The 18366-nt window shown below is 49.9% G+C and overlaps 1 protein-coding gene across 1 annotated transcript; it reads left to right on the top strand.

The window, feature by feature from the left end:
* Window positions 1-10350: 10350 nt before the first annotated feature.
* On the top strand, window positions 10351-17381 carry SIGLEC10 (sialic acid binding Ig like lectin 10; the record flags this gene model as incomplete). Its single annotated transcript, XM_080703698.1, is given in 13 exon segments — window positions 10351-10368; window positions 10702-10765; window positions 10855-11235; window positions 11363-11647; window positions 11894-11941; window positions 12261-12524; window positions 12761-12808; window positions 12895-13152; window positions 13224-13261; window positions 13267-13296; window positions 13299-13387; window positions 13809-13917; window positions 17112-17381. Coding segments are annotated over 13 exon segments (1902 nt in total).
* Between the last annotated feature and the right edge of the window lie 985 nt (window positions 17382-18366).

Raw genomic sequence — 18366 nt, 5'->3', positions numbered from 1 at the left:
GAATTGATGTAGGATTCTAGAGTAACACTTTTTTTTTTTTACCAGAGCATCACATAAGTTTATTTCAGATGTAACAGCAATGTTAAAATTGACAAGTTTATTCTTAACTGCACCAAGTAAACTTAGCCATTTAAGTATTTTTTATTTTATTTTATTTTTTGAGGTGCTGGGAATGAAATCCAGGGGCCTTCTACCTCCAGGCTACACTCTGAAACATATATATACTTTTTTTTTTTTTTGCGGGTCTGTGGATGGAACCCAGGGGCATTATACTTCTGAGCTACACCCTCTGCCCTATTTTTTTATTATTTTTATTTTGAAACCGGGTCTCACTGAGTTGCAAAAGGCCTCACTAAGTAGCTGAGGCTGTCCACGAACCGCAATCCTCCGGTCTCAGCCTCCCAAGTGCTGGGATTACAAGCGTGTACCACCAAGCCTGGCTATATTTTTTATTTGGAAACAAGGTCTCTTAAACCAGCAAGGCTGGCTTCAAACCTGCGTGATCCTCCTGTTTCCACCTCCCAAGCACGGGGATTACAAGCGTGCGCCACCACGCACAGCAGCCATACAATTTTAACCTATTTGCCCCACAGCAGAAATTATCTGTCCTGAAAAATACGTTGGCTACATCCTGTGATCTTCCAGTTAACAGGACTACTATTTAACCTCAAAGATGATTATTATTGTTACCATTATTATTTTTTTTTCAGTAATGGGGCTGGAACCCAGGGGCATTCTTCCTCCAAGCTACACCCCTAGCTCCATTTTTCTGTTCTTTATTTTGAAACAGGGTCTCACTGAGTTGCAAAGAGCCTCACTAAGTAGCTGAGGCTGGCCACAAACCATGATCCTCCTGTCTCAGCCTCTGGAATGATGTGATTACAAGTGTGTGCTGCCATGCCTGGCTACCTGAAAGATTGTTTTTATCATGTATCAAAATAACCAATTCAACATTGACATTACTTCATTCTTTACTGACTCACAGGAGTAGTAATGACTACTCATAGCCTAGCCCAGCTTCATTCATATATATATATATTTTTTTAATTATTATTATTTTTGTAATCATACATCACTTTGGAGTACAAGACTTGAGAGGATATACAAGCACACATCATCCAATAAGCCCTCATCCAATCCCCATCCCATTCCCTCCTCCTCCCTCAATCCCATGCTTAATTGGTGATTGTCTTTGATATATTTGTTTATGCACCTCATGAGTTTTAAAGAGATTCCATCCTCCCCCATCCCCTCCCCTCTGATTGATCACCTTAATTGCTTCTCAAAAGGGCCTTTGCTACTACTCGACCTCTTCCTGTTACCCCTTTCCTCCTAGTTCTTGCTAATTAGGGTAAGCATCTGGATTTTATTTTCTGAGCTATTTCTCTGTGCATGCCGCATTGCAAGTTCCGATCCCACTCTTGACGACCCCAGTAGTGGCCTGGCCACCCAGGGGACTCTGATCCCGACCTCTCTGGCTCCAGCACTGTCCTTGCCTCATGGGAGGCAAGGGGCCTTCTACCTTCTGGCCTCGCTGACCCCCGCAACGAACTAATCCCTCAGCTGGCTCCGCTCCCGGCCTCAGAGGTCCCAGCACCAGCCTAGCCTCACGACAGGCTCCAATCCCGGCCTCGCTGACCCTGGCACCAGCCTAACCGCTCGGCAGGCTCCTATCCTGGTCTCACAAGTCCCAGCTCCGTTCTTGCCTCACAGAAGTTTCTGATCCCGGCCTCACTGGCCCCAGCACCGGATTTACCCCTCGGCAGAGTCTGATCCCAGCCTCGGAGGTCCCAGCACCGGTCTTGCCTCACGGCAGGCTCCAATCCCAACCTTGCTGGCCTAACCCCTCGGCTGGTGCCAATCCCTGCTTCAAAGGCCTCAGTAGCGGCCTTGCCTCATGGCAGGCTCCGATCCTGGCCTCCTTGGCCCTGGCACTGACCTCACCCCTCGGCAGGCTCCGATCCCAGCCTCGGAGGCCCCAGCACTGGCCATACCTCAAGGCAGGCTCCAATCCCGGCCTTGCTGGCCTCAGCACCAGTCTAACCCCTCAGCAGGCTCCTATCCAGGCCTCGGAGGCCCCAGCACCGGCCTTGCTTCACAGCAGGCTCCGATCCCGGCCTCGCTGGCTCCGGCACTGGCCTAACGCATCTGCTGGCTCCGATCCCGACCTTAGAGGCCCCGGCACTGACCTTGCCTCACGGCTGGCTCCGATCTTGGCCTCGCTGACTCCTGCACCAGCCTAACCCCTCGGCAGGCTCGAATTCCAGCCTCAGAGGCCCCAGCACCGGCCTTGCCTCATGGCAGGCTCCGATCCCGGCCTCTCTGGCCCCGGCACCGACCTAACCCCTCAGCAGGCTCCAATCCCAGCCTCAGAGGCCCCATCACCTGCCTTGCCTTATGGCAGGCTCCCATCCAAGCCCCCTCTTCACCCAGCAGGTTGTCCCACGTTCCCAAGGTGCATGGTGGTAGTATTCCACCTCTGAGGTAATTTCTTCAAAAGTTCCAGGTGTATTACGTCAGATCTCTGCCTCCCCTGAGTACTTGCCACTGCCAATGCGACTGTCTCCACCATTTCAAATCTTTCCCTAGCTCTTTTCCCGTACCACACAATGTCCAGTGTTCCAAAGCATGTGCTACGGTAGCATTCGATCTTTGGGGTAATTTCTTCAGAGGATCAGGGTGGGTTGGATCAGATGTCTGCCTATCCCAAACACAAGTCTCCACCACCATCTTGGCCACTGCTGCTGCCACCGCCTTCCTCCTAGGTCTCCGCTAGACTCTCTCCTTACAGGTGATGTCCAGGATTCTTAAAGATGTAGAGAAGCCGCAGTCCTCCTTTGCGGGGAATTTTTCCAAAAGTTCCAGTTCAGATGGATATTTTTTGTCTGTATCTCCAATATTCTAGCTATCGCCATGGCCATCTTAACCCCTCTCGAATATCCCCCCCCTTTTTTTTTTAATAAGAGAAGAGAGTATGTGTGGTTTGGGGAGGATGTGGGATCAAGCACTCAGTAGCGATGAAAAATTTTTTTCTTTCCGGGTGTGTGGGGTGGGGGTTGCCTAAGGGTGCCCCGCGCATGCCTGCCCACCTGTCTGGGGTTGGGGCCTTGCGGCCTGGACCTCAGGGTCCTTCCGGGTGGGGGGGTCCCCTAAGGGTGCCCTGCCAGCACCCACCCACCGGCCCAGGGTCGGGGCCTTGTGGCCCGGACCTCAGGGTGCTTCCAGCATCTACATCTTCTTCTTTTGTAACTGGATGGAATTAAGAGTAACACTTTTTTTATTTCATGCTGTGGATTATTTTGGTTTGCATCTTTTTTTTTCTTTCTTTTTCTTTTTTTTTTTTTTTTTTTTTTTTTTGCAGGTCTGGGGATGGAACCCACGGGCATTTGACCTCTGAGCTACACCCCTGCCCTATTTTTTATTCTTTATCTTGAAACTGGGTCTCACTGAGTTGCAGAGGGCCTCACTAAGTAGCTGAGGCTGTCCGCGAACCGCGATCCTCCGGTCTCAGCCTCCCGAATGCTGGGATGACAAGCGTGCGCCACCACGCCCGGCTTTTTTTTTTTTTTTTTTTTTTTTTTTTTTTGCGGTACTGGGAATGGAACCCAGGGGCATTGTCCCTCTGAGCTACACTCCAGCTCTATTTTTTTAGTCTTTTTTAAAATTTTAGAAACAGGGCTTCACTAAGTAGCTGAGGCTGCCCGCGAACCGCAATTCTCTGGTCTCAGCCTCCCGAATGCTGGGATTACAAGCGTGTGCCACCACGCCTGGCTGGTTTGCACCATTTTCTATGAGAATTCTGACCTAACTTTTTTCTCTTTCTCCTTTTAATGGCGGAGGCGGTGCCATTCCTGCTGTATGACAGGGTTGCAGCTGGGAAGAGAATTCCACAGGGCTGAAGACTGGCAAAACTGAAGCCATTATCCCTCTTGATTTTAGTTATAATAATGATAATATTAATGAAATTTGAAAATTTCTTAGAATAAGGATTGCTGTTTTGTAATAATCTGAAAATTGATGGGAATATGGCTGGAAAATGCCCTAAGATTTGTGCTGGGAATATATATATATACACACACATACACATACACATACATACATACATATATATGTGTATAATATCTATATCTATATATATATTACTATGGGAGAAATTTCAAGCAGCTACATAGAAAAGAGCTCTTTGCTCCTCTGCTTACAACACCTGACTCACTTAAGGTTTTAGCCATGAAAGGAAAAAGTTAACTTTAGGCAAATTATACCTACTGTGCAAGGCCCTCCATATGTTGCTTATAAGTTAGGGGCTCGAGTGTGGTACCCCCCTCAGGGTGTTAGCGCTAATCAGAATACTTTTCCACCTCCAACCAATCCTCCACTTCCCTACACAGGAGTGTATGATGAATGGAAAGCACAGAGTTAATATTACTGGAAAATGGCTTGATGTCAGGACTCCGCCATTCCTACAGAGGGCTGGGCAGGCTGGGACCTCCTTGGTGCCTGCTCAATAAAGCAAGAGAGTTCTCTTAGTAAACAATTTAATAGGTAATATAGGAAATTAGGTGTAGGCATTGTATGCTAGAAAAATAGAATAAGTTTAGTGGGGGTTTGGTGGTTGGGTCAAAATAAATTAATAGAATACCTAGTAGCCAAAATAGCAGATAAAATTAGCAGTTAATTTTAGAAGTAGATACAGTAAGTCTAATATTTAGTAGCTAAGATAGAGGATAGGATAAGTTCAGTTAAAGTGTATTATGTGTGATGTAGAGTAGTAATAGATTTTATAGGTCAATTTATCACAAATTAATAAAAAACAGGAAAAACAGATGGCTTCGAGGTGTGCCTGCTACGTGAAATTCAGGCAAATGAAAAACTAAATGTAAAACAATGTACGTGTAATGTGGTTTTGAAAAACTAAAAACAAATATGTATGATGTGGCTTACTGTAATTTGTCAGATTCATGTGTAAATAAAGTATATTCTAGGGCACAGGCAGAGATGCCTTCACCCTGCTACTAAGAGCGGCGTCTCTCATTCTTCAATTTCACCGACCCTACGCATCCTTCAAGACCCCTGGACTGGCCTAGGCTGGACCCCGGCATTTTGATATATGTGCTGTGGGTTGAACTAAGGACCTCACAGTTGCTAGGAAACCACTGAGTCATACACCCAGCCCTTTTTCGTTTTGAGTCAAATTCTCACTAACTTGCCTCCTGAGTAGCTGGGGTGTTCACCACCATGCCCATCTACAATTTTTTCTTTACTTCTTTGTTGTTTGTTTGTGGGTTTGTGTGTGTGTGTGTGTGTGTGTGTGTGTGTGTGTGTGGTACTGGAGGTGGAACCCAGAGGCTTTCTACCTCCGGGCTATACTCCCAGACATTTTTTATATTTTATTTGGAAACAGGGTCTCACTAAGTTGCTGAGAGCCTCACTAAGTAGCTGAGACTGGCTTCGAACCTGCGCGATCCTCCTGTCTCAGCCTCCCAAGCACGGGGATTACAAGCGTGAGCCACCACGCCCGGCTTTACTTCTTTGTTTGAAGTATATATTTTTTCTCTGACTTTTGGGAGGAGGTGTATATGTGTGATGCTGATGATTGAACCCAAGGACATTCTACCTCTGAGCTACACCCCCAGCCCTATTTTATTTATTTTTAAACAGGATCTCACAAAATTGACAGAGCTGGACTTCAGCCTGTGATCCTCCTGTCTCAGCCTCCCAAGTACTGGTATCACAGGCATGCGTTGCCATGCCTGGCTCTCTGACTGGTTTTTTGTATTTTTTTCTTTATGACCGAGTTTCAATTATTTGATTATTATATCTCTTTGTGAGGGGAAGAGATGTGAGAGAGAGACAGAAAGGAAAAAGAGATAATACTGTTTGGAGTTAGTTGAGTATCTTGGATCTGTGGATTTCGTTTTGGTCAAATTTGTGAAAACTAGCCGGGCGTGGTGGCGCACGCTTGTAATCCCCGCGCTTGGGAGGTGGAGACGGGAGGATCGCGCTGGTTCGAAGCCAGCCTCGCTGGCTCAAGAGACCCTGTTTCCACATAAAAAAGTTAAAAAATAGGTCTGGGAGTGTAGCCCATGGGAGTGTATCCCGGAGGTAGAAGGGCTTCCAGGAACCCCAGTACTACAAAAAACACCTGTTGTGCTCCCAAGCCTCAGGTCCCCTGTGTCCTTCTTTACTGTCTTCTTTTTCCTCGCTCTCCATTCCTCAGTTCTGACCCCCGTGAAGGGCTCACCACAGTGTAGCTCAGAGGAAGAAAGCCCTTGGGTTCGATCTCCAGTACCAAAAAGAAAAGGAAAGATCAAAACAAGCATTCCCCTCTTTGGTATTCTCCAGACTGGCTTTGAGGAAAGAAAACAGCACAGAGAGCTGATGGTCAGGAACACGAGTGCTGGGACTTGTCAGCATGAGCGGCGCGTGGGATGCTACCTCATCCAGGCCGTCCAAATTACTCTGGATAAGCCACGCGTGGTGCACACGCCTGTGATCCCAGATACTCAAGGCCAGCCTGGGCAATTTGGTGAGACCCTGACTCAAAACAAACAAACAAAAAATATAGGGTTGGGCCGGGCGTGGCACGCTTGTAATCCCAGCATTCAGGAGGCTGAGACCGGAGGATCGCGGTTCACAGACAGCCCCAGCTACTTAGTGAGGCCCTTTGCAACTCAGTGAGACCTGGTTTCAAAATTGTTAGGTTGAAAATAGAGTTAGGGGGTTCAGGAGGGAGGCAAAAACACCAACTGGGTTATCAGAGATGCCGGAGCCAGCCGGCAAGAGTGGGGTTCTGAAGTGAGGCGTGAGGATGAAGAGTTTTTAACTCTTAACGTGGGGGAGCCGCCAGCCTACTATCTCTATTGGTCGACCCCTGTTCGTGGGTCAATATTTCCGACGGGTCGACGACTATGCCTGGGTCAGTATTCTCTATCGCGCGGACACTCCTGGCCAACACAACTTCTGGGTCAAACTCGTCTTTATTGCGCTGACGCCGGGTTTGTTTTTCCAGAGGTATTTATACACAGCTACAGGTCAATCAACATTCTCGTGCTACCACCAGCAGAATACAATAAAGACCAATACACATACATTACAGATAGGCCTATCAGTACCCTCGTGTCATCACCACCTGATCCTCTCTCAGACCTCTTTGAACTTTCCATAATGCCAAACCTTGTTGACTCTGGGCGAAGGACAGTCAGCTGAGTCAGAGACACCAATCTAGGGGAAGGCCTTAATGGCTCCCCACACAGAGACCGCTGTTTCATTCGGACCCGGCACCCTCCGGAGAGTCAGCTGGCCAGGGGAAAGGGACCGTTGGGCCACGTGTCTGGAGAGTTTTCTCTCGCCACATCTGTAGCATCGCGATGTTTGGAGTCTCGAGGCACCTGGAGTCTCGCAATATCTCCGCTTCTGGCTTCCGCTGCGAGATCACATAGGGGAGGGACCCAACTTATCAAAAATAAAGAATAAAAAATTGGGTAGGGGATGTAGCTTGGAGGTCAGATGCCCCTGGGGTTCTATCCCCAGACCCGCAAAAAAAAAAAAAAAAAAAAAGGCTGGGGATGGGGATGGTAGCTCAGTGGTAGAACACTTGCCTTAGCACGCACAGTACCCCAGGGTTCAATCCCCGATACGGAAAATAGAATTACCATCAATAGAACAAAAAAAGCTAATTAAGCCAGGTGTGGTGGTGCTTGCTCATAATCCCAGCATTCGGGAAGCTGAGACCCGAGGATCGAGGTTCAGGGACAGCTTCAGCTACTTAGTGAAGCCCTCTGCAACTCAATGAGACCCTGTTTCAAAATCAAGAACAAAAAAATAGTCGGGTGTGGTGGCGCACGCTTGTAATCCCAGCACGCGGGAGGCTGAGACCTGGAGGATCGCGGTTCGCAGACAGCCTCAGCTACTTAGTGAGGCCCTTTGCAACTCAGTGAGACCCCTTTTCAAAATAAAGAATAAAAAATTGGGCAGGGGGTATAGATCGGAGGTCAAATGCCCCTGGGTTCCATCCCAGACCTGCAAAAAGAAAGAAAGAAAGAAAGAAAGAAAGAAAGAAAGAAAGAAAGAAAGAAAGAAAGAAAGAAAAAAAAAAAAAAGAAATCAGGCGGGGGGTTAGCTCGGAGGTAGAGTGCCCCTGGGTTCAATCCCCAGACCTGCAGAAAAAAAAAAAAAGACTAAAAAATAGAATGCCCCTAGGTTCCATCCCCAGTACCACACACACACACACACACACATACACACACACACACACACACACACACACACACACACACAGAAAGGCAGTTGATTAATAAAATCTGAACAGTGGGACAACTTGAAGGAAGGAAATGTTGGCAGTGACCAAGTCAAGAAACAGGTCAGAGTCATGGGCCCTAGCCAGCAGGCACGAGGATCACATCTAGGTTGGGTTATTACTCATCAGAGTTGATTAGTACTCATGGAAGTCAGGGAATACGCGCACCACAGAAAACTATGAGGCCAGACACTAGGGGAGACTTAGAGGGACCTCTTACAGGACTTGGGCTTGTACTAGGCAATTTGGGGAAAGCTGGAAAGAAGCGAGGCTTCCTTTGGATTGGCTGTTAGGAGACCAAGAGTATTCTGTCACTAGATTCTTTAATAGGTTTTATCTAGAATAAAAAAAGAAAAAGAAAAAACCAAGGTTGTCTTAGTTTGGGCTCTGCCTGAGTCCACCTTCTGTGACTCACAGCACGCCACCACAGACTGCGTAAGTCGTGGAGAAATGAGGCTTATTTGGGCTCTTGGTTCTGGTCCAGAATGTAGGAGTCGCCCCAGTGATGGCCGCCCTGCTGGCAGGCTCCTGAGGCGATACTCCGTGGTGAGAGACAGAGAGCGCTAAGAGAACTAGGCAAAGGGAGGGAAAAGGCCCACTCTTTTTGCTTTGGGGGTTTTCTTTTTCTTTTTCATTTTTTAAACAGGGTGTCACTAGATTGCTGAGGGTGTCCTCGAACCTGTGATCCTCCTGTCTCAGCCTCCCAAGTACTGGGATTACAGGCATGTGCCACCAGGCATGGCTAGATAAACACAATTTTTTTTTTTTTTTGGAGGGTACTAGGGATGGAGCCCAGGGGAATTCTACCTCGGAACTACACCCCCAGCCCTATTTTTTTTTTTTTTGGTGGTACTGGGGTTCCTGGAAGCCCTTCTACCTCCGGTATACACTCCCACGGGCTACACTCCCAGACCTATTTTTTTTAACATTTTTATGTGGAAACAGAGTCTCTTAAGCCAGCAAGGCTGGCTCCGAACCAGCGTGAATCTCCTGTCTCCGCCTCCCAAGCGCGGGGATTACAAGCGTGCGCCACCACGCCCGGCGCCAGCCCTATTTTTTATTCTTTCTTTTTTCTTTTTCTTTTTTTTTTTTTTTTTTGCTTTTTGTTTTTGGGGGTTTGGGGATGGAACCCAGGGGCATTTGACCTCCAAGCTACATGCCCTGCCCCATTTTTTATTCTTTTATTTTGAAACAGGGTCTCACTAAGTTGTGGAGAGCCTCGCTAAGTATCTGAGGCTGTCTGAAAACCGCGATCTTTCGGTCTCAGCCTCCCGAATGCTGGGATTACAAGTGTGCGTCCGGCCACTTTATTTTTTCTGAAACAGGGTCTCACTAAGTTGCAGACGTCCTCACTAAGTAGCTGAGGCTGGTCTTGAACCCGTGATCCTCCTGCCTCAGCCTCCCAAGTACTAGGGTTACAAATGTGCGCCACCACGCCCGGCTGATCAACACGAATTTTTTTTTTTTTTTTGCAGGTCTGGGGATGGAACCCAGGGGCATTCAACCTCCAAGCTGCACTTCCTTCCCCATTTTTTATTCTTTATTTTGAAACAGGGTCTCACTAAGTTGTGGAGGGCCTCACTAAGTAGCTGAGGCTGACCGCGAACCGTGATCCTCTGTCCTCAGCCTCCTGAATACTGGGATTACAAGTGTGCGCCACCACGCCCGGCTTCAACACAATTTTTAACAAAATAATTTCAATCGGGGCTGGGTAGAATCCATTGAGGCAGAACACACAGACGCAGATGGTCCTCTAGTTCAGCCTGAGCAGAATAATACAGTAGCTTCGAGGCCAAAAATAGAACAGCTAAATGTCACCGCCTCCAGAAGACCCATCCTGACTTCTCTTTATCAGAAAGAAATGACCACTCCCTCCCCAGGGCCCCACCACGAACACCTGCTCCAGCAGCCAGGGCATTGAGGACAGCCTTTTCTGTCCCTAAGATTCTTCATTTACTAAACCAGGTGGCTTCGAGTTCAGATGCCTCGTTGGAATTTCTCTATAGGTTCCGCACACAGCACTGAGGCTAAGTGGACAGGCCTACTGAGTCTGCATGAGTCTTTTAGGAAAGGTAACACCTCAGAGGCAGGATCACTTGGTTCCCGCCCTTCTGCTTGCTCAATGACCCAAGGCTCAGAGGGGGAACTCCCTCCCTCACCCACCCACAGCTGGGCCCCAGGTCAGCCATGGGCCTTCCCTTCTCAACCTTGCCATGGACCAGCTCAAACCCCCTGTTCTCCGAATCGGCAGCTCATTTCATGCATCAGTTCTCAGATATCGGGTTCCTACCACACTTCTCCTTCTGCCCTGAGCTTCCCCTTCTGGACCTTCCCCTTCTGCCAGTGTTGATCATTCAGAGCCCATAGACGGCCCGGCAACGGGCGAATGAGCTCATCTCTGGCAGATCCAGGCGTCTCCTAAGGCAGATATGCTACTCCTGCTGCTGTGGCTGTCCTGGCTGATAGGTGGTGAGTGGCTGAGAGCCAGAGGGATGTCTTGGGAGTGGGAGACAGGCGGCGAGGGCTGGGTTGCAGCTTGAGCCTCTGTCTCTCCTTAGGGACCGAGGCTCAGCATCCAGGATACAGGCTACAGGTTCAGAAGGAGGTGAGGATGCAGCAGGGCCTGTGCATCCTGGTACCCTGCTCCTTCTCCTACCCTCGGGATGCCAAGACTGACCGTCACCCAGCTTACGGCTCCTGGTTCATATCTGGGACCAACACAGAGATAGGAGTTGCAGTGGCCACCAGTAATCCAGGTAGGAGGGTGCAAACGAGTACCCAGGACCGATTCCAGCTCCTGGGGGATCCCCACAAAGAGGATTGCTCCTTGGTGATCAGAAACGTGCAGACAAAAGACCAGCATGAATACTTCTTTCGGCTGGAACGAGGACCAAAAGTGAAATATAATTTCCCGAAGAGCTTCTCTCTCAAAGTGACAGGTAGGTGATGTGGTAGAGACTCCATGCCTCACACCACGGGGACAGATGGGGGACACACCCCAGGGCTCAATGGGGAAAGCTGGGGAGGGTGCATGCAGGAGAACTCGGATGGGTCCCCTCTCCCCAGACCTGACTCAGAAGCCGGATATCTTCATTCCGGAGACCCTGGCGTCCGGGCAGCCAGTGACAGTCCTTTGTGTGTTCAACTGGGACTTCAAGCAGTGCCCTGTCCCTTCCTTCTCCTGGACTGGGCCTGCCCTCTCCTCCCAAGGAACCCCACCATCTACCACCTACTTCTCCATGCTCAGCCTCACCCCAGGACCCCAGCACCACGACACCACGCTCACCTGTCGAGTGGACGTCTCCGGGAAGGGGGCGAGCACAGAGAGAATCGTTCGACTGAGCGTGGCCTGTGAGTGTGCTGTGTACTTTGGGGTGTGCAAACAGGCCCCGTGGTGGGGAGGTGGGAAACCCACACAGCTCTGTGCTCCTGACGGTCCACAGGGAGGAAGGTGGGCATCCCAGGTATTGCCTCAGCCCTGGGAGGGGGGTGGGTGTTTCCCCAGGGATGGTCACCCTTTCTTTTCCCCAAGGGAGTTCTTTCTTGTTGTGGGGAACAAAACACCCCCCTCAAGGTCAGCTGGCAATCTTGTTACAGATGCTCCCCAAAACCTTAGGATCAGCATTTTCCGTGACAACGCCTCAGGTACCGAGGGCCCCTTGGTGCGGTGGTACACACCTGTAATCCCAGGACTTGGGAGGCTGAGACAGGAGAGTCGCAGGTTCAAGGCCAACCTCAGCAACTTAGTGAGGTCTTGTTTCAAATTTTTAAAAATCAATAATAAAATAGGGCTGAGGAGTAGCTCAGAGGCAGACTGCCCCTGTACAAAAGAAAAAGAAAGAGGAGGAGGAGGAGGAGGAGGAGGAGGAGGAGGAGGAGGAGGAAGAGGAGGAAGAGGAGCCGTGGCAGCTGGGAGAAGGGAGCCATGGGCTCTTTCTACAGCCCTTTCTCTGTCTTTTTCCAGCTCCAGAGTCCCAGGGAAATGTCACCTATCTGGAAGCCCAGGAAGGCCAGTTTCTGCGGCTGCTCTGCACTGCTGACAGCCAGCCCCCTGCCACGCTCAGCTGGGTGCTGGAGGGCCGAGTCCTGTTTCAGTCCCATTCCTCAGGCCCCAGATCCCTGGCACTGGAGCTGCCTGGGGTGAAGGCTGGGGACTCGGGGCGCTACACCTGCCGAGCAGAGAACAGGCTTGGCTCGCAGCACAGCACCCTGGACCTCTCTGTGCAGTGTGAGTGTGAGCAGAGGGGCTGGTTCTGAGGGAGCAGGGAGGGGGCAGAGCCAGGGCAGGGCCGCAGGGCCAGGGGGTCTGGACCCCGGGACCTGGCTCCTGTATACCTAGACCACTGCAGTTTGTGTGGGGCCCAGCGGGATCTGCTCCCTTTCCTCCCACCGCCAAAGCGTCCTGACAGATCCTCCGCCCAGGGAAGCCCAGGTCCATCAGAGCTGCTTCTCGGCCCCTTGCAGATCCCCCAGCGGACCTGAGAGTGGTGGTTTCCCAAGCCAAAAGGACAGGTAGGCAGAGCGGACAGAGGAACCGGGCCTCGCCAGTTGGGGGCCAGGTGATGGCCCCAGGTCCATTCCGCGTCTTCTTTCCCCAGTCCTGGAAGTCCTCGAGCGTGGCTCGTCCCTCCCGGTCTTGGAGGGCCAGAGCCTGCGCCTGGTGTGTGTCACCCACAGCAACCCCCCCGCCAGGCTGCGCTGGGCCTGGGGGGCACAGACCCTGAGCCCTGGCCAGCCCTCCGACCCTGGGGTCCTGGAGCTGCCTCGGGTCCAGTCGGAGCATCAAGGCGAATTCACCTGCCTGGCCCAGAACCCGCTGGGCACCAGGAACATCTCTCTGAGCCTCTCTGTGCACGGTGAGTGGGGCGGGGCACGCTGGGCCCGGGAGGAGGCAGCACCTGCCCATCCCTCTTCATCCGCCCTGCAGACCCCCACCCCACACAGCTGCTGGGACCCTCGTTCTCCTGGAGGCTGAGGGTCTGTGCTGCAGCTGCTCCTCTTAGCCTCCTCCCCCTCCCCGAGCTGGCGGCTGGGGGAGGGGCGGCTGGAGGGGACCAGCAGCCAGGCCTCAGCCAAGGTCACCTCAGCTGGGTGGGGCCCTGGGCCAGCAGCCCCTAATCTTCGCGGGGCGCTCAGCTCTGGCCTGGCATGCACAGGGGTGGGAGGGACTCAGTCCTGCTGCTGCCAGCCAGGGGGCTCGTGACAACCGAGGTCCCGAAGTGGAGGAGGGGGCTGCTGGATGGGGCTGGAGGCAGGGTGGTTGAAATCTGAGCCGGGAGAAACAGGAAGCAGAGGCCCAGGGTGATAAGCTAAGCTCCCGGCCCCTCTCCTCCTGGTGTAGACAAGAATCCAGCCTCCACGTTCTCCACTGCATTCTTCAAGGGCGTGTCTCTGGGAATCGGGGTCACGACTCTCCTTGGCTTCGTCCTGATCCTGTGAGTGGGAGGAGCCGCGGGCCGGGCGGGGAGAGGGCGGGGCACAGTGCTGGCCAAGACACAGTCTCTTCCCTCAGAGTGAAAACCCGAAGGAAGAAGCGGACTCAGGCGGAGACCAGGCCCAGGGTCTCACGCAGCAGCGCCATCCTGGACTACATCAACGTGGTCCCTAAGGCTGGTCCCCTGGTGAGTGGACAGACGCTGGCCAACTGTGTCTCTTCTCTAAACCATGCGTCTGTCCCCATGGACATCTGCACACGCTCCAGCCCTGCCCTGCACTGCCTTTGCCCCAGAGACTTGTGGGTAGAAAAAACAGTACTAGATCCTGCCGGGTGTGGAGGATCTCAGGCTTAAGGAAAGGCCTCAGCAATTTATTTTTTTTTAATTTTTATTATTTTTTATTTGTTGCAGTACTGGGGGTGGAACCCAGGGGCAGTCTACCTCCAGGCCACACCCCCCAGCCCTACTTTTTTACTCTTTTATTTTGAAACAGGGTCTCACTAAGTTGCAGAGGGCCTCACTAGATAGCTGAGGGTGTCCATGAACCGGTGATCCTCTTGTCTCAGCCTCCCAATTACTGGGATTACAAGTGTACAGCCACCATACCTGGCTACAGCCTCAGCAATTTAGCAAAAGCCTATTTCAAAATTTAAAAATAATAAGCCGGGCGTGGTGGCGCACGCTTGTAATCCCCGCGCTTGGGAGGCTGAGACAGGAGGATCGCACGGGTTTGAAGCCAGCCTCAGCTACTTAGTGAGGCTCCCAGCAACTCAGTGAGACCCTGTTTCCAAATAAAATATAGAAAAGGTCTGGGAGTATAGCCTGGAGGTAGAAAGCCTTTGGGTTCCACCCCCAGTACCACCAAAACAAAAACAACAACAAAAAAAAAACTAAAAATAAGTAAATAGCTGGGCGTCATGGCACACGCTTGTAATCACCTTGCTTGGGAGGTGGAGACAAGAGGATCAGGTTCGAAGCCAGGCTCACTGGCTTAAGAGACCCTGTTTCCAAATAAAAATATAAAAATAGGTCTGGGAGTGTAGCCCAGAGGTAGAAAGGGCTTCCAGAAACCCCAGTACCACCACCAAAAAAAATAAATAAAAAGGGCTGGGAGTGTAGCTCAGTGGTAGAGGGCCCCTAGGTTTAATCTCCAGTGCCCCCTCAAAAAAAAATTAAATTAGAACACAGGCACTTTATCAATATGTAGCTGTTATTCTATTATTAACATCACCAAGAGCATGACTAATTATAACTAACAACTTAATAATTATTAACATCACTGACAGAGAGAGAGTATGGCCTAACAGTTAAGCACAAGGGGGTCTCTGAAGTCAGCCTGCCTGGGCTCGAATCCTGCTTTAGTTGCTGTGTATTCTGGAATAAGTCACTTAACTTCTCTGTGCCTTAACTTTTTGAACCATGGCCTGGGGATAAGAGCAGTGTCTCCCTCTCAGGAGTATTCTAGGTGCTAAATATATTGCACCTGTGAAATGTTCAGGAGAGCACCTGGTCCCCAGCTAGTGTTCAGTAAATGTTGCTTACAGCCGGGCGTGGTGGCGCACGCTTGTAATCCCCGCGCTTGGGAGGCTGAGACAGGAGGATTGCACGGGTTCGAAGCCAGCCTCAGCTACTTAGTGAGGCTCTCAGCAACTTAGACCCTGTTTCCAAATAAAATATAAAAAAAGGTCTGGGAGTATAGCCTGGAGGTAGAAAGCCTCTGGATTCCACTCCCAGTACCAAAAAAATAATAAAAAATTAAAAAAAAATGTTGTTTATAGTCAAGAGATCAAATCTACTTGCTGATGGCTCCACGATGTACACCTCCTTGGCATCCTCCCTGCAGTCCAGACTCCTGTCCACCTGTGCACGGAGCATCTCACATGTCCACTAAGTATCTCCCACTTGGCCTATGCAGAGCCAACTTCTAACTCTACCATTTACACTTCCCCATTTATCCATCCCCGTCTTAGCAAATGGCATCCCATTGTTGCCCAGCCAAGCCTGAAGCCTTAGAATCTAATCTTTTATTCCTCTCTTCTCTGTCTCCCCACAACCAACCCATCAGCAAATCCCCTTTGAAATACATTCAAGCCACTTCTTCTGGCTCTCCCCTCACCTCTATGGTCTCCACACCAGCATCTTCACCCAGACACCACGACCACCTTCCACAAGCCCACTCCATCCTCATGGTCCTCCACAATCAAGAACTAACCATGGGTCCAAGTGACAACTTGGAGATACCTTAGGGACAAGAAAAAAAAAAAAAAAAAGGAAGGAAAGAGAATAAGGCCAGTCTCCAAAGATCATGCACAGCATGATCCCATTGCCAAAATGGTGAAATTATAGAGGTGGGTGAGGATTGGGGGTGGGGAATGATGAGTGGGACCATAAAGCACACCTAGGGGGGAGCTGGGTGCAGTGGCACATACCTGTGATCCCAGTACTTGGGAGGCGGAGAAAGGAGGATTTCAGGTTTGAGATCAGCCTCAGCAACTTAACGTGAGATCCTTAGCAACCTGGCAAGAGCCTGTTTCAAAATAAAAAATAGAGCCAGGCGTGGTGGCGCACGCTTGTAATCCCTGTGCTTGGGAGGCGGAGACAGGAGGATCGTGCAGGTTCGAAGCCAGCCTCAGCTGGCTTAAGAGACCCTGTTTCCAAATAAAATATAAAATAGGTCTGGGAGTATAGCCCAGAGGTAGAGGCCCCTGGGTTCCATCCCCAGTACCACCAAAATAAATAAATAAATAAATAAATAAATAAATAAAATTAAAAAATAAAAAATAAAAATAAAAGGAGCTGGGAGTGTAGCTCAGCGGTAAAATGCCCATGGGCTCAGTGTGCAGTACTGAAAAAGAGAAAAGGGAAAAAAAGATATAAACAGAGGAGTTCTGTGGTAATGTGTAGTCCTATGTCTCAACTGTGGTGGTGGTGGCCACAAAGGTCTTTCTGTATTAGTCTGCCATGGCTGCTGTAACAAAAGACCCCAGACCGAGCAGCTTAAAGGATGGAAATTTGTTTTGTCACATTTCCTTGGATTGTACAGCCATCTCCTCTCTGTGTCCTCACATGGTCTTCCCTCTCTATGCCTCTGTGTCCTAATCTCTTATAAGAACAGCGGTTCTAGCCAGGCATGGTGGCGTATCCCTGTGCTTGGGAAGCTGAGACGGGAGGCTCTCAGGTTGTAGGCCCACGTTGGCAACTTAGCAAGGCCCTCAGCAATTTAGAAACACCCTGTTTAAAAAATGAATAAATAAATAAAATAAAAAGGGCTGGGAGTGTAGCTTGAAAGTAGAATGCCCTTGGGTTCAAGGCCCAGTATCCCCCTCACCAGAGACACACACACACAAATACTCACCGAATATTTGTTGTTATTCTCTCAGGCTCGGAATCGAAAGGCAAAGCCAAGCAGCCCTTCTAGGATTCCTTTACCAGGAACTCACTCCCCAGAATCAAAGAAGAACCAAAGGAAGCTACATTTTATTTCCTCCAGCTGCCCAGAGTCTAAATCATCCGCCCAAGCACCAGACTCCAAGAATAGCCAAGAAGAGGAACTCCAGTACACCACTCTCTACTTCCCGGGCCTCAGGCCATATGAGACTCAGAAGCCCACAGACGACCACACAGATTACGCAGAAATCAAGTTCCACTGAGGAGCTCCTGTGCTTCAGGACTGGGACCTCAGCTGGGGGAGAAGAGTAGAGTAATGAAAAGGCTCGGAAACTGGGCATGGTGGCACACCTCTAATCCCCGTCCTTGGGAGGCTAAGACAGGAGGATCATAATTTTAAGGTCAGTCCTGGTAACGTAGCCAGACCCTGTTTCAAAATAAAAAATAAGAACCAGGTATGATTTCAGTACTTGAGAGTCTGAGACAGGAGGATCGCGGTTCTGGGACAGCCTCAGCTACTTGGCGAGCCCCTTCATATCTCAGTGAGACCCTGTTTCAAAAATAAAAAAGGCTAGTGGGGCGTGGTGGCACATGCTTGTAATCCCAGTATTTGGGAGGCTGAGACAGGCGGGTCGTGGTTCATGGACAGCCTCAGCTACTTAGGCCCTCTGCAACTTAGTGAGACCCTGTTTCAAAATAAAGAATAAGCCGGGCATGGTGGCGCAAGCTTGTAATCCCTGCATTTGGGAGACAGAGACAGGAGGATTACACAGGTTCAAAACCAGCTGTGTTGGCTTAAGAGACCCTGTTTCCAAATTTAAAAAAGTATAAAATAGGGTAGAAGGAGATAGAAGGGCTTCCAGGAACCCCAGTACCACAAAAGAAAGAAAGAAAGAAAGAAAGAAAGAAAGAAAGAAAGAAAGAAAGAAAAAATAGGGCTGGGGGTGTAGCTTGGAGGTAGAATGCCCCTGGGTTCCATCCCCAGTACTGCTAAAATATAATAAAAATAAAAATAAAATAAAAAAGACTAAAGAATAGGGCTGGGAGTGTAGCTCAGAGGTACAATGCCCCTGGGCTCTATTCTCAGTACAAGAAAGAAAGAAAGAAAGAAAGAAAGAAAGAAAGAAAGAAAGAAAGAAAGGAAATAGGGCTGAATGTATAGCTAAGAGTTAGAATGCCCTTGAGTTCCATCCCTAGTAACACACATGCAAGAAAAAAGTATCACAGATACTCAGTTTTAGCTGGCCA

Source organism: Muscardinus avellanarius (genome assembly GCF_963383645.1).
Source record: "Muscardinus avellanarius genome assembly, chromosome: 10".
Taxonomy (NCBI): Eukaryota; Metazoa; Chordata; class Mammalia; order Rodentia; family Gliridae; genus Muscardinus; species Muscardinus avellanarius.
This window is presented reverse-complemented; position numbering and strand designations above follow the sequence as displayed.